The sequence below is a fragment of the Ranitomeya imitator genome, chromosome 2 (genome assembly GCF_032444005.1).
Source record: "Ranitomeya imitator isolate aRanImi1 chromosome 2, aRanImi1.pri, whole genome shotgun sequence".
Classification (NCBI taxonomy): domain Eukaryota; kingdom Metazoa; phylum Chordata; class Amphibia; order Anura; family Dendrobatidae; genus Ranitomeya; species Ranitomeya imitator.
The window spans coordinates 61,160,187-61,173,384 of NC_091283.1; the positions used below are offsets into that span (position 1 = coordinate 61,160,187).

Below are 13,198 nucleotides of genomic sequence, written 5' to 3' on the forward strand. Positions count from 1 at the left end.
TGATTAATGTGTTTTTACTCTGTACATTGTTAGTCTTTTCCATGTCAGCAGAACATACAGAGATGTAGACATACATTGTCTACATTTCCTGCTCTTCATCGTCGTCATCATCATCATCCAGTCATATGGTCGTTCGTACCCATCTGCGATTCAGTGCGGATTTGACATCTTTGTTTTTCAGGCTGTAGATCAGTGGGTTCAGCATGGGGACGGCAGCCGTGTTGAACAAGGAGAAAAGCTTGTTGGATTCCAAAGTGTCCGTTGAAACCGGTCTAAGATACTGGCAGACAAGTGTCAAATACAGAAGTATGACCACGGTGAGGTGTGAAGAACACGTGTAGAAAGCTTTGTGCTTCCCTACAGTGGAACTGATGCTCACTATGGTACGGATAATGAAGATGTAAGGGATAAATGTGAGGACAAAGGGGAAGGTGGAAAGGAAGAGTCCGCAGATGAACATCAAAAAGTCAGAGAGAGACGTATCGTTACAGGAAAGTTTCACTAGAGGGACAATGTCACAGAAGAAGTGGTTTATTTCATTAGATTTATAACAAGTGAATCTGGATATTAGAACAACGTGAGGTAGAGATTCCACAAAGCCTAAAACCCAACAAACAAAGGCCAGCGTAGAGCAGACGCCTCGGTTCATGACTGTGGAATAGCGCAACGGGTTACAGATGGCGACATAGCGATCGTAACTCATGGCCGTGAGTATCAACAATTCATTGCACACCAGAGATGTGAAGATGAACATCTGAGCCAAACATGACAGGACAGAAACGGTCTTGTCACCAGATAAAAAGCTAACGAGGGTCTTATGAAGAGTGACCGTGCTGGAAGAGATGTCCAAGATGGAAAGGTTACACAAGAAGAAGTACATGGGAGTATGGAGCTGAGGGTCCGCGCACACCAGCAGGAGGATGGTCATATTACCACCAATGGTAATAAGATAAATAAAAAGGACCAAGAGGAATATTGGCACCTGAAGAGTCGGGACATCAGAAATGCCCTTAATAATGAAGAAAGTGGTCAACACTGTATGATTTGCTGCATTCATTGGTCCCAATGATCGATAAAATCTGAAAATAGAAAATACTTGCCAATAAATTTGTAATGCAAATTTTAGACAGTCGGCTATGGATATTCGTAAATCTGCGACAGCAATATCACAGAGGGAGAAGAGATCTAGGATTATAAAAGTTTACATTGTTATTTTGATTACATTAAAAAAATACAATAAAATCATGTAAAAAACAAGGACATCTCAAGAAAGTACAGACCACTTGATTGGGACTGACAGGTCTCTCCCTTTTGGCTTCGAGCTTCCCCCGTCCGATCTCAGTGGGACTGATAGTTCTCTTCCTTTTGGCATCGAGCTCCTTTTCCGACCGAGCTTGGCAGGACTGACAGGTCTCTTCTAGTGATGAGCAAATATACTCGTTACTCGAGATTTCTCGAGCATGCTCGGGGGTCCTCCGAGTATTTTTTAGTGCTCGGAGATTTAGTTTTTCTTGCCGCAGCTGAATGATTTACATCTGTTAGCCAGCATAAGTACATGTGGGGATTCCCAAGCAACCAGGCAACCCCCACATGTACTTATGCTGGCTAACAGATGTAAATCATTCAGCAGCGGCAAGAAAAACTAAATCTCCGAGCACTAAAAAATACTCGGAGGAACCCCTGAGCATGCTCGAGAAATCGCAGTCCCACTGAGCTCGGACAGGAGAAGCTTGATGCCAAAAGGGAGAGAACTGTCAGTCCCTCCGAGCTCGGACGGGAGAAGCTCGATGCCAAAAGGGAGAGACCTGTCAGTCCCACCGAGCTCGGACGGGTCTCTCCCTTTTGGCATCGAGCTTCTCCTGTCCGAGCTTGGAGGGACTGAGAGGTCTCTCCCTTTTGGCATCGAGCTTCTCCCATCCGAGCTTGGTGGGACTGACAGGTCTCTCCCTTTTGACATCGAGCTTCTCTTGTCTGAGCTCGGTGGGACTGACAGTTCTCCTACTTTTGGCTTCAAGCTTCTCCCGTCCGAGCTTGGTGGGACTGACAGTTCTCTCTTTTGGCTTCGAGCTTCTCCTGTCAGTCCCACCAAGCTCAGACAGGAGAAGCTCAATGCCAAAGGGGAGATAACTGTCAGTCCCACCGAGCTCGGATGGGTGAAGCTCGATGCCAAAAGGGAGTGAAAGCTCAGTCCCACTGAGCTCGGACGGGAGAAGCTCGATGACTCTGGAGGTCCCTTCCAACTCTAACATTCTAGGATTCTATGTGTGGGGCAATATAGCAGGCATTTATTGGGTAAATGTGCTAAATACTGTTTGTTAGCATGATGGCTAGTGTTAATTTGGGTAATATGAAGTGGAACTCATGGGAGACATGCCAAAGCACTGTGCACTTTCACACAATTATCTTGCCCCTGCATATGTAAAGAAAAGATCTCCAGCATTAGCCATCCCACTGCCTTTTGCCTATGGAGAATGCATGACTGTCCAGGAAACTGCAGCAGGGCTCTATGCAAGTGAATGGAGCCGTGCCGCAGCTCTGTGCACAACTGATGGCCAGGAGCACAGTTATATGAAGGCAGCACTATGGCGCCTTCTACCATAGGATACATGGGGGTCTTGGTACAAACCTTATTATATGAACAACTTAAAGAGAACCTGATAGCAGCTTTTTAGGAGGGCAACCAGTAGCGATGTATAGGTCAGTGTTCAAGAGTTAGGCCAAGGTTACACGACAATAGATTCTATTTTCTGAAAGAATCGGGTCAATCCGAGTTTGCTCAGAGTGTCAGCATAGTGTGATCTGAATGATAGAATCGGAGCCCACTGAGGAACAGGTGGAGAACAACATTCCTCCATCTTCTAAATTCTGTGAGTCAGCGGAAACTGGACTGCACTCAGATGTCATCCGAGTGCAGCCAGATGTTTTCCATGCACCCAGAGACTTTAAAGGGAACCTGTCACTAGTTTTGTCATATCTCAACTAAAACTACCACCTTAACCAGCGCCTGTGCTGCATTCCATAACTAGTTATACAAACCATTGACTTCCCCTGTAGACCACCCCAAAAATCTTTTGAAGCTCTCCTGCGCTGTATGGTAATCCTGCCAGTCCGATAGGTGTCCTTTCTTGCCTCTCCGTCCCTTCTCTTGGCTGCTGCTCGTCTTCCTCCTTTTTTGATTCATGTGTATGATGCCTCCTGTGTCATTAAAATTGCTGGGCGGAATCTTGCATCTGCACTTTGCCCTACTGTGGGCAGAGATGAAACATAAGTGCGCATATCTTGAACAGCCACATAGACAAAAATGGGCAAATATTATATTCGTGAATCACACAGACATATGATTGATGCCTTATTGTGTTCATGGCCAAGGAAGTTCTCCAATAAGGAATATGGACACCAGGACATCTTTAAAGGCATTTTTTTTAGTTACTGTATCCATTATGGGCCAAAAAAATTATTGCAATTTTCATAAATTTTTTTTTGCACCATTTGGGTTTTACAGGCTCCTTGTTTCTCTGCACACTGCGGAATGAGATTTGCTGAGGATCCATCAGTGAGCTCGGTCTGCCAGGGAGGTGGTAAGGGGATATGCACACAGTGGCTTTTTCAGGTGGATTCTGCCTGCAAGTTGCCTAAAAGAGCATTGCAAAACTGCCATCGAAAATAAGCAAAATGTACAGCAATGTGCACATATTCGGTCTTTCTTACCTATTAAGGCTACCTTCACATTTGCGTTGTGCTGTGCTGCGTCGGCGACGCAACGCACAACGCAAACCAAAACGCATGCAAAACGCATTGTTTTGTGACGCATGCGTCCTTTTTTGGCGTGATTTTGGACGCAAAAAAAATGCAACTTGCTGCGTCCTCTGCGCTCTGACGCGTGCACCAAAAAAGACGCATGCGTCACAAAACGCAATGCAACGCATGTCCATGCACCCCCATGTTAAATATAGGGGCGCATGACGCATGCGTCGCCGCGGCTGCGCCCAACGCAGTCCGGCAGAACGCAAATGTGAACGTAGCCTAACTGCATCAGAGTTGGGAAACTATGAAGGGGTGTAAATAAGCGTCATGGTCAATCCTTGGGTAGCTCCACTAGGAAGCCACTCGTGAGTTTAGGCAAAAGCAGAGGAAAGAAAAAAAGAAGACGCCGGTGAGGCAGCCGATGCAAGAATTGACAGCGAAGCCTCTTTAGGTTTCGCCTAGGAAAACCTCAGAGGCTCCACCAGCGTCGTAAAGAGTGGAGTGCACATGGCCAAACTCTTATCTGTCTTTTTGTGAACTGCTCTCAGCTCATTTATGACTACAGACCTCATAAAATATTAGCTGAACTTTGAGGGTATGTGCACACGTAGAAAACTCCTCAGCGGATTTTTCCGCAGCGGATTTGTTAAATCCGCAGTGCAAAACCGCTGCGGTTTTCACTGCGGATTTATCGCGGTTTCTATTGCGGATTCCGCTGCAGTTTTACATCTGCAGTTTTCTATTGGAGCAGGTGTAAAAACGCTGCGGATTCCGCACAAAGAATTGACATGCTGCGGAAAATAAAACGCTGCGTTTCCGGCGCGTTTTTTTCCGCAGCATGTGCACTGCGGATTTCATTTCCCATAGGTTTACATTGTACTGTAAACTCATGGGAAACTGCTGCGGATCCGCAGCAAAATCCGCAACGTGTGCACATACCCTGACATGGTCATAAATCAGCAGGCGGGAGTTCAGAAAAAAAAAAAAAAAACGACTTACAAACTCGCTGTCAGGATGAGCTCACTGGCGGAATTAGACATTTACTTACATATATAGGAGGATTCTGTTTCCTGGATCAGATTATTCAGTGTATGAGAGCAGCTTGTTGGGTCATTATGGCGTAAAGAGTTCCATTACTGTGCTCACTACACAGCCTGGGAACACAGACTGTGATAAGAAAATATAGACCTGAGAAATGGACAGCTTGTATCTCAGTATGAATGGTCTGATGGCGGAAGTTACTGACAGTTATAATGCATCATTGGCGCCATATGAAAAATCCATGCTGCAAGGCCCTATAAATATATCTATGAGGAGCATTTATAATACCGGGGAAGGATCCAAGACTCTTGGGAGAAAGTCTCAGGACGCACAAATCCATTTTTTTCCCCTCAAGTTTAATTAGAAACAAATAGTAATCATTATATATATTTATATTATAATATATACACTGAGGAGTAAAAGGGTAACAATGTTTTGAACTTTTGACTTTCAGGCTCCATATCTCACCATCCACTACTGTTTAGAATGTGAGACCACCATCATTTTATAGACAACATGGATATCTCGTTTCATAAATTTAATTTGCAGCTATTTAGCATATGATTAATTATGAAGATTCTTCTCGTGTCACTCCATTGTTACTTGTTTGCTCCTAAAAATCTAAATTTAATTTATTATTTTATAAATCCACCTTTGGCTTTCAGCACTGCTTGAAACCTTGTGGGCAAGTTCCCCATCAGATTCAAGCATGTCTTGACTGAAATCTGATCCCAGGTCTCTTCTACATATTCCTAGAGTTGGTGCATACTGGTCGCCTCACTGGGGTATGTATACAGCTTTTCTTCAACTCTACCCATAAGTGTTGGATTGGGTTGAGATTTGGGGACAGTGGGGCCAATCCAGCACCTCTACTTCATTATCATTGAACCATATCTTCACCAATCTCCACGTATACTTCAGGCCGCTGTCCTGTTGGAGCACTATGTCGTCCTTTTCATACCCATAGTACTTGAGTGTATTATTATTTATTTATATAGCACCATTGATTCCATGGTGCTGTACATGAGAAGAGGTTACATACAAGTTACAGATATCACATACAGTAAACAAACTAACAATGATGGACTGATACAGAGGGGCGAGGACCCTGCCCTTGCGGGCTTACATTCTACAGGATTATGGGGAAGGAGACTGTAGGTTGAGGGTTGTAGGCGCTCCGGTGTTGGTGAGGCAGCAGCGGTGTCAGTGTAGGCTGTAGGCTTTCCTGAAGAGATGAGTTTTCAGGTTCCGTCTGAAGGCTCCGAATGTGGTTGATAGTCGGACGTGTTGGGGCAGAGAGTTCCAGAGGATGGGGGATATTTGGGAGACGTCCTAGAGGCGGTTGGATGAGGATCGAATAAGTGTGGAGGAGAGAAGGAGGTCTTGGGAGGACCGGAGATCACGTGAGGGAAGATATCGGGAGATTAGTTCAGAGATATATGGAGGAGACAGGTTGTGGATGGCTTTGTAGGTCAGTATTAGTAATTTGAACTGGATACGCTGAGGGAATAGGAGCCAGTGAAGAGATTTGCAGAGGGGGGAAGCAGAGGAGTAGTGAGGAGAGAGATGAATTAGTCGGGCAGCAGAGTTAAGGATAGACTGGAGAGGTGCAAGGGTGTTAGCAGGAATGTTGCAGTAGTCAAGGCGGGAGATGATGAGGGGCATTTTAGTAGATTGGGGGTTGAGGAAAGGACGGATTCTGGAGATATTTTTGAGCTGGAGGCGACAGGTGGAAAGAGCTTGGATGTGCGGTTTGAAGGAAGGGCAGAGTCAAAGGTTACTCCGAGACAGCGGACTTCCGGTACGGGGGAAAGCATGATGTCATTGATTGTGATAGATAGGTCAGGTAAGGAACATCTATGGGATGAGTTCAGATTTGTCCACATTGAGTTTGAGGAAGCGAGAGGAGAAGAAGGAGGATATGGCTGATAGGCACTCTGGGATTCTGGACAGCAGAGCGGTGACGTCTGGGCCAGAGAGGTAGATCTGAGTGTCATCAGCATTGAGGTGGTACTGGAATCCATGGGACTTTATGAGTTGTCCCAAGCCAAGTGTATAGATTGAGAAGAATAGGGGTCCTAGAACAGAGCCTTGGGGGACTCCAACAGAGAGAGGGTGGGATGAGGAGGTAGTGTGGGAGTGGGAGATGCTGAATGTGCAATTGGAAAGGTACGAGGAGATCTAGGATAGGGCGAGGTCTTTGATGCCAATGGAGTAGAGGATCTGTAGTAAGAGGCAGTGGTCAACCGTGTCGAAAGCAGAGGACAGGTCTAGAAGGAGTACAGAGTATTGTCCATTAACTTTCGCGGTAAGTAGGTCGTTAGTGATTTTGGTCAGGGCTGTCTCAGTTGAGTGATGGGGGCGGAAACCAGATTGTAGATTGTCAAAGAGCAAGTTAGATGAGAGGTGGGAGGAAAGTTCAGAGTGGACGTGCTGCTCCAGGAGTTTGGAAGTGAATGGGAGCAGCGATATTGGGCGATAGCTGGACATAGCAGTTGGATCGAGGGTTGGCTTTTTAAGGATAGGCGTGATTGTGGCATGTTTGAAAGCAGAAAGGGAAGGTGCCAGAAGATAGTAATAGGTTGAAGAGGTGGGTTAGGGATGGGATAAGTGTGGTGGTGAGGTTGGGAGGAGGTGGGATGGGGTCGAGTGCCCAGGTGGCGAGGTGCGATTTGGAGAGGAGACAATTAAGCCCCCCTTCAGTGATGTTGGATAGAGAGGTTATGGGGTTTGGGCATTGGTCTGGTATACAAAGGGGTTGTGGTGGTTGAACAATGAAGACTTGCCTTGTCTGGTTGATCTTATTTTTAAAGTGTGTATGAAGTAACATCTTGTATTATACTCACATATAGCTTAGCATTGTGACAACCATCTATCCTGGTCAAGTATCCAACGCCTTTGGCTGTGAAACAACCTCATATCATCAAGCTTCATCCACTGAACATGATTGTTCCTTCAATTTCTCGATCCGTTATCCCCTTTTTTCCTTGTTTCTTCGAAATAAATTTATACCCATCAGAGCCTAGTCTATTCACTTTGATCTCATCGCTCCAAATCACCCATTTCCAATCTTCTACTGTCAACTTTTCACACTTCTTTGCAAACTTGAGCGGATGCTTCTTATGACATTATTGAAGTTGAGGATTTTTCACCTTTTTTTGGGCCACCATTCCAGACTTGTGTAATGTGAGTCGCACGGTGCTTGCATGGACGTCTGTGATCTCACTGTTATGACGCATACGGGCCTCCTCCACTGCAGCGTTTGTTGCGCCAGAACTGATCGACCTTGTGATGAACCGACTTGTTGACTCTGATATTTTGCCTGGACGTCCACCTTTTGGCTTCTGAATGGATGGATGGACTTCATTTCATATTCTTCCAACTGTCATGGAGCTCACATGATGCAATCTGGCAATGTTCTTGGCCAAGAGACCACTATTGATGAGCTGGATGATGCTGTTTCTCTTTTAATGGGAAATCTTCTTAATGGCTGCTCCTCGATTCGAACCACTGACCTTTTCATTAGGAATCTACCTAATAACACTCTGAGCTTTTAGGGAAGGTCAGAACAGATTGAAATTTGTAGTATACAGGAAGAAACTTTTTTTTACCACCTGGAGCAAAACAATAACAATTCAGTGACAATGGAAGAATCTGCATGACTAAGCAAATGCTAAATAGTTGCAAGTCAAATTTATGTATGAGATAGCCAAGATGATTGTCTATAAAATGATGGTAGCCACACGTTTGAAGCAGTAGTGAATGGTGAGATATGGGGCCTGAAAGTCAAAAATTCAAAACACACCCTTTTGCTCATCACTGTATATACAGTACACACTGTAAAATGGTGACCGGTAATGAGCTGGAGGGGTGATGTGTTTCACTGAGGTTAGTAGCTTCAGTGATATAAACTTGGAACATTTTCTCTAGCGTGTTATGTGCTGAGAGGGGTTAATCAGCCATGACAGGGCCAGGTCTATTATGAACAGTGGAGAGCTGGGCGGGACAGCTGTTCATCATATCCAAGAGGTAAAAGCAAAATCGTTGGACTTATTGATGGTTCTGTGTACTCTGGAGGGGAGCTGACCTCCTGAACTGGGCTCTTGGTAAACAGAGCTGAATCCTGGTTCCTGTGTGGGCGAACCAGCAGTTATAAGGAATATTGTGAGTGTTGTTTTGTTTATGTCAAGAAGACTATGTCTATGTCTTTTGTTTGGACTGGTTTATGAAGCCTGTTTTAATAAACAAGTTGAAAATTTAAATGAGAATTATTCCTGTGACTACCTCGTTAAGCAGCCAAGTGAGCTGATCTACCACAAAACATAAATATATCAGGCAAGGCATCGGCTGCATGATTTTAGCCTTGCATGTTTGATTCCTGTCTCTTTCAGAGAAAAACATACTTTAAAAGGGGACTGAGCGCCCGGGCTGCCAACAGGGCATTACTGTCCTTACTGTTGTATGGGGCCCGGTGAACAGACGTACAGAGCCCAGACCGGCCCCCCCTTTTGTGATTTTGCTCACCGGGCCCCAGGGTATGATAACAAATGAGAGTTAATATTAATAGAACCAAAAACACATGGGCTACTTGCACAGTGAACAAGTCTGTAGGAACCTGTTCACACACCACCAAGAAACCTGAAGACACACAAAGAGCACAGCGAGGTCAAAAATACTCTGTTGTAAAAAAAATCACAGTAAATAAGCAAGTGCTAGTCAAAAAATGAAAAAAAACAGGGTATTTAGTTAATACTTTTTTTAAAAAAAAATGTATATTAAGCTGCTCTATTATGGGTATACCTTGACGATTGGTGGAGCAGCTTAATATCCATTTTTCCTGTTTCATCTAGTATGTCCTCATGGAAATTTTCTCTCTGAACCCTGCTTATATAGGTACTATACAGATGATCAGGTTTTTAAATACATCAGATAGGGATTATATACATTAGATAGGACTGCTCTATTATGGGTATACCTTGACGATTGGTGGAGCAGCCTAATATACATTTTTTTGCCAAAAAAGTATTAACTAAATACCCTGTCTTTTTCATTTTTTGACTAGCACTTGCTTATTTACTGTCATTTTTTTTACAACAGAGTATTTTTCGTTCCAAACAGTTTTATTAGAATTTTAACTCTTAACCGGGAAGGAAAGATTAGGAATGGACGGTGGGGGGGTAGGGGTGGGGTAATGGGTTGGGATAAGAAGATGGGGAAAATAAACCCCTATAGCAATAGGGGAAACAGGTATCGTATAGTAGATTAGAATAAACATAATGATTTGAACTCAAATTACACAGTAGGTTATCAAAATGACATTAGGGCTTTTTGTGCAGATTCGCTGAGTAGTCATCTAAGGCTATAGTCAGTAGATGGTAGAATACGAGTCCCTGTTGTGAGCTTTAAGCTTAATGAATATTATATGGTAGCTTTTTGAGTCCGGGAACACCCTCGGGAGACCCTGCGACTATGTGGGCGGCAAAAATATCTGGCTCATTATCCAAGCTAATCATTAGGAAGGAATAAAACAATAACCCAAAAGAAGCGTAGTAAAAATAGATGACAATATGCATAGGGCAGAACTACAGTTCAGGTAGGACCTTTGAAGGTTCTAGAAGGTTTCAGACCATGTTGCTGCAGGAAGGACAAACCCTCTGTAGGTGTTGTGATATGTACAGTTCCGGATAAGAGTTTTACCAACAGAGTAGAGGAAGGTGACCATGAATAAGCAAAGTGGGACCTCCGTAGCTCCCGTGTAATTGATGAAAAGTCTCGTCGCTTTTTCAAAGTGTCTTTAGACAGGTCTCTGAGAAATGTTAGGTGGCCATATGAGGAGAGCAGGAAGTCTTTTTCGGAGGAAAGCTCAAATAGTTTACCCCTGACCCAGGCGGGGAAAAAGGAGACAATAATGTCTCTTGGCACATCCAGTGGGAGGGACGAGGGTCTCTTAATTCGGTAGACTTTATCTATTATATTAGGTTCATTGATGTCAGGAATAAATTTAGAGATCATTTTGTGGATGAAGTTTTTCAAGTGAGGGGTTTGACAGACTCAGGGACCCCCGATTTTCACGTTGTTTCTGCGTCTATGATCCTCAAGAGTTGCCAAGTTGCATTTGAGTGAGTCTATATCCCTTTGTAGACTTTCTAGCACATCCGAGGGCATAGGAGGGGTTGGTAAAGGATCCGAATGGGGAAGATCATAATTCCCAGGGGAAAAGTCCTCCATACTGCTGTCTGAGGAGTTCATAGAGGATGCGTATGAGTCTTGTGTTGGTGAAGAGTTGTCGCAGAGGGAAGACCGTGAGGAAGATATGGATGAGGAGGAATCAAGGCTTTCTGCAATGGATGATAGCGCGTCTTTTATGTATGCCTCAGATGCTATGTCCGTACAGGATGAACCAGTGTTTGACGGATTAAAAAAGAGCGCAAATTTGTCTATTATTAGGGATTGTTCGTCCATCTTTTTGTTAAAGTGGTCGCAAAAATCCATCAACAAATTGTCTATATCTGTTTCAGTGGGGGGTCTTTTGGAAGTTCTCGCCTCTTCTGTACGGGGAAAAAGGCATATTGCCTCTAAGTTGGGGTTCTCCTCCCCCTGATTAATGTTGCTGCTAGATCTCTGTAGTGGTGCATCCGGCAAGCAACAGTCCATTTGTGTCACTCCATCTAGTTCAGACTGTGTTATTTTGGGGTCTGCGACCTGATGTTTCTCTAGTCCCTGTTGCCTGGGTTGGGGTATAAATGTAGGTGCATCGTATCTTAGAATACGGCTGACAGTTTGCTTATTAGCACTAGTAACAGCGGTGTTGCCGCGATTTGTGGGCGGGGTCTTGTCCACCCCTCTGCTCCCCGGCCCCCCCTGTATATGGAGAGCTGCAGTGTCTTTGTCAGACCCGGTGTATGTGCCGGTCATATGTAGCAGAGCCGAGCATCCCGGGGACCCTAGAGCGGGAGCCGCCTGCCACGAGCGCTCCCCTGCAGAGTTCTTTGCGGCCAGCTCTGTGTTGATCTGTATGGGAGCGGGGCCGCCGCTCACCGTGGGCGGAGCTACGGGCGGAGTTCCGTCCTCTTTAATGTACCCCAGCCTCGCCCGCACCCGGAGGGCTGCAGCTCCCGGACTCATCCTGGAGGCTGCGCCGACTCCAGATAGCGATCTTCTATGTCCCGGGGACTCCAGAGCGTAAGTCGCTCTTTAAGCAGGCTTACCTGCTGCTGCTCTCCCCGCGGTCAAGCTGTTATTCCGTCTGCCGTGGGCAGAGCTGTGGGCGGGATTGTGCGCGGAGTCTCCTCCCTCCTGCTTCCCTGCTTCGCCGGCTCAGGTGAGGCCACGGCTTTGTGCCGATACATGGCAGCGGCGCCGATTTGCTTTGGGGCGGTAGAGGGCTCCGGAGACTTAATGGTGGTGTCCGCTTGTGGTGAGCGCCCACCCGGATCTTTTCTTGACTCAGGGTCTGGGGTCCTTTTCTTGAAAGCGGAGCCGCCGCGGTCCGTAGGCGGGGTTATGGGCGGGGTTTCAGCTGCTCTCCTGCTTCTCGGCCCTACTAAGTTAAGCGAGGCCGCAGCTTTAGGCCTACATGCGGAGTGGGTTCCGGTTTGTGCAAGGAGGATGGATGGTCCCTCAGCTTTCTGTGCGGGAGTCGCTGTGGACGTGTGTTTGTACATAGGTCCTCCTGCAGCCGAATCTTGGCTGGAACCTGGTAATGCTGCAGAGCGTAGCCCTTTGTTCTTCTGTGTATTAAGGCCTGGGGTAAGGTCGCAGCTGGAGCTTCTTTGCCTTGTAATTGCTTTTTTCGCAATAAAAGCCGGTTTTTCCATCTTGTGCTTTGCTCCTAGTCGCTTTAGATTAAACCTGGGGTAATTTCTTCCTATAAAGCATATAAAATGCCACTTATATTGAGGGATTGTTCAGGAGCTCCTGTAGCACAGGTATACTCCTGATCCCCAGCAAGCCACGCCCTACAACAGAGTATTTTTGACCTCGTTGTGCTCTTTGTGTGTCTTCGAGTTAATATAATAGTATAGATTACTCAGAGGCAATGATTGTGTTGTGGGCAGGCAGATGGCGTGGCTGGACACTGAGGCTGGACGGTGCCAGCTCTGGCTGTGAGGTTAGAGAACAGAGCACAGGGAGCCGTCAAGTTTGGTAGAGCTGCAGGTAAACAAAGTGGGTGCAAGGAATTAAGTGAAATTCAGGAGGAACAAAGACAGAAACAAAAAACTTACCGTAATTTATAGGGGAGTTGTATATTACAATATAACGCAGATAAGCTTTAGGCTATGTGCACACGTTCAGGATTTCTTGCAGAAATTTCCTGAGCAAAACCGGACATTTTCTACAAGAAATTCGCATACGTTTTTCTCGCGTTTTTTTTTTTTTTTTTTTTTTTTTTGTGCGTTTTTGACGCATTTTT

The 13,198-nt window shown here is 45.4% G+C and overlaps 1 protein-coding gene across 1 annotated transcript; it reads right to left on the reverse strand.

Moving 5' to 3' along the window:
• On the reverse strand, positions 1-1,073 carry LOC138667187 (olfactory receptor 8D1-like). Its single transcript, XM_069755484.1, has one exon. The coding sequence runs from the start codon at positions 1,055-1,057 to the stop codon at positions 122-124; it is 936 nt and encodes a 311-aa protein (XP_069611585.1). The 5' UTR covers positions 1,058-1,073; the 3' UTR covers positions 1-121.
• Between the last annotated feature and the right edge of the window lie 12,125 nt (positions 1,074-13,198).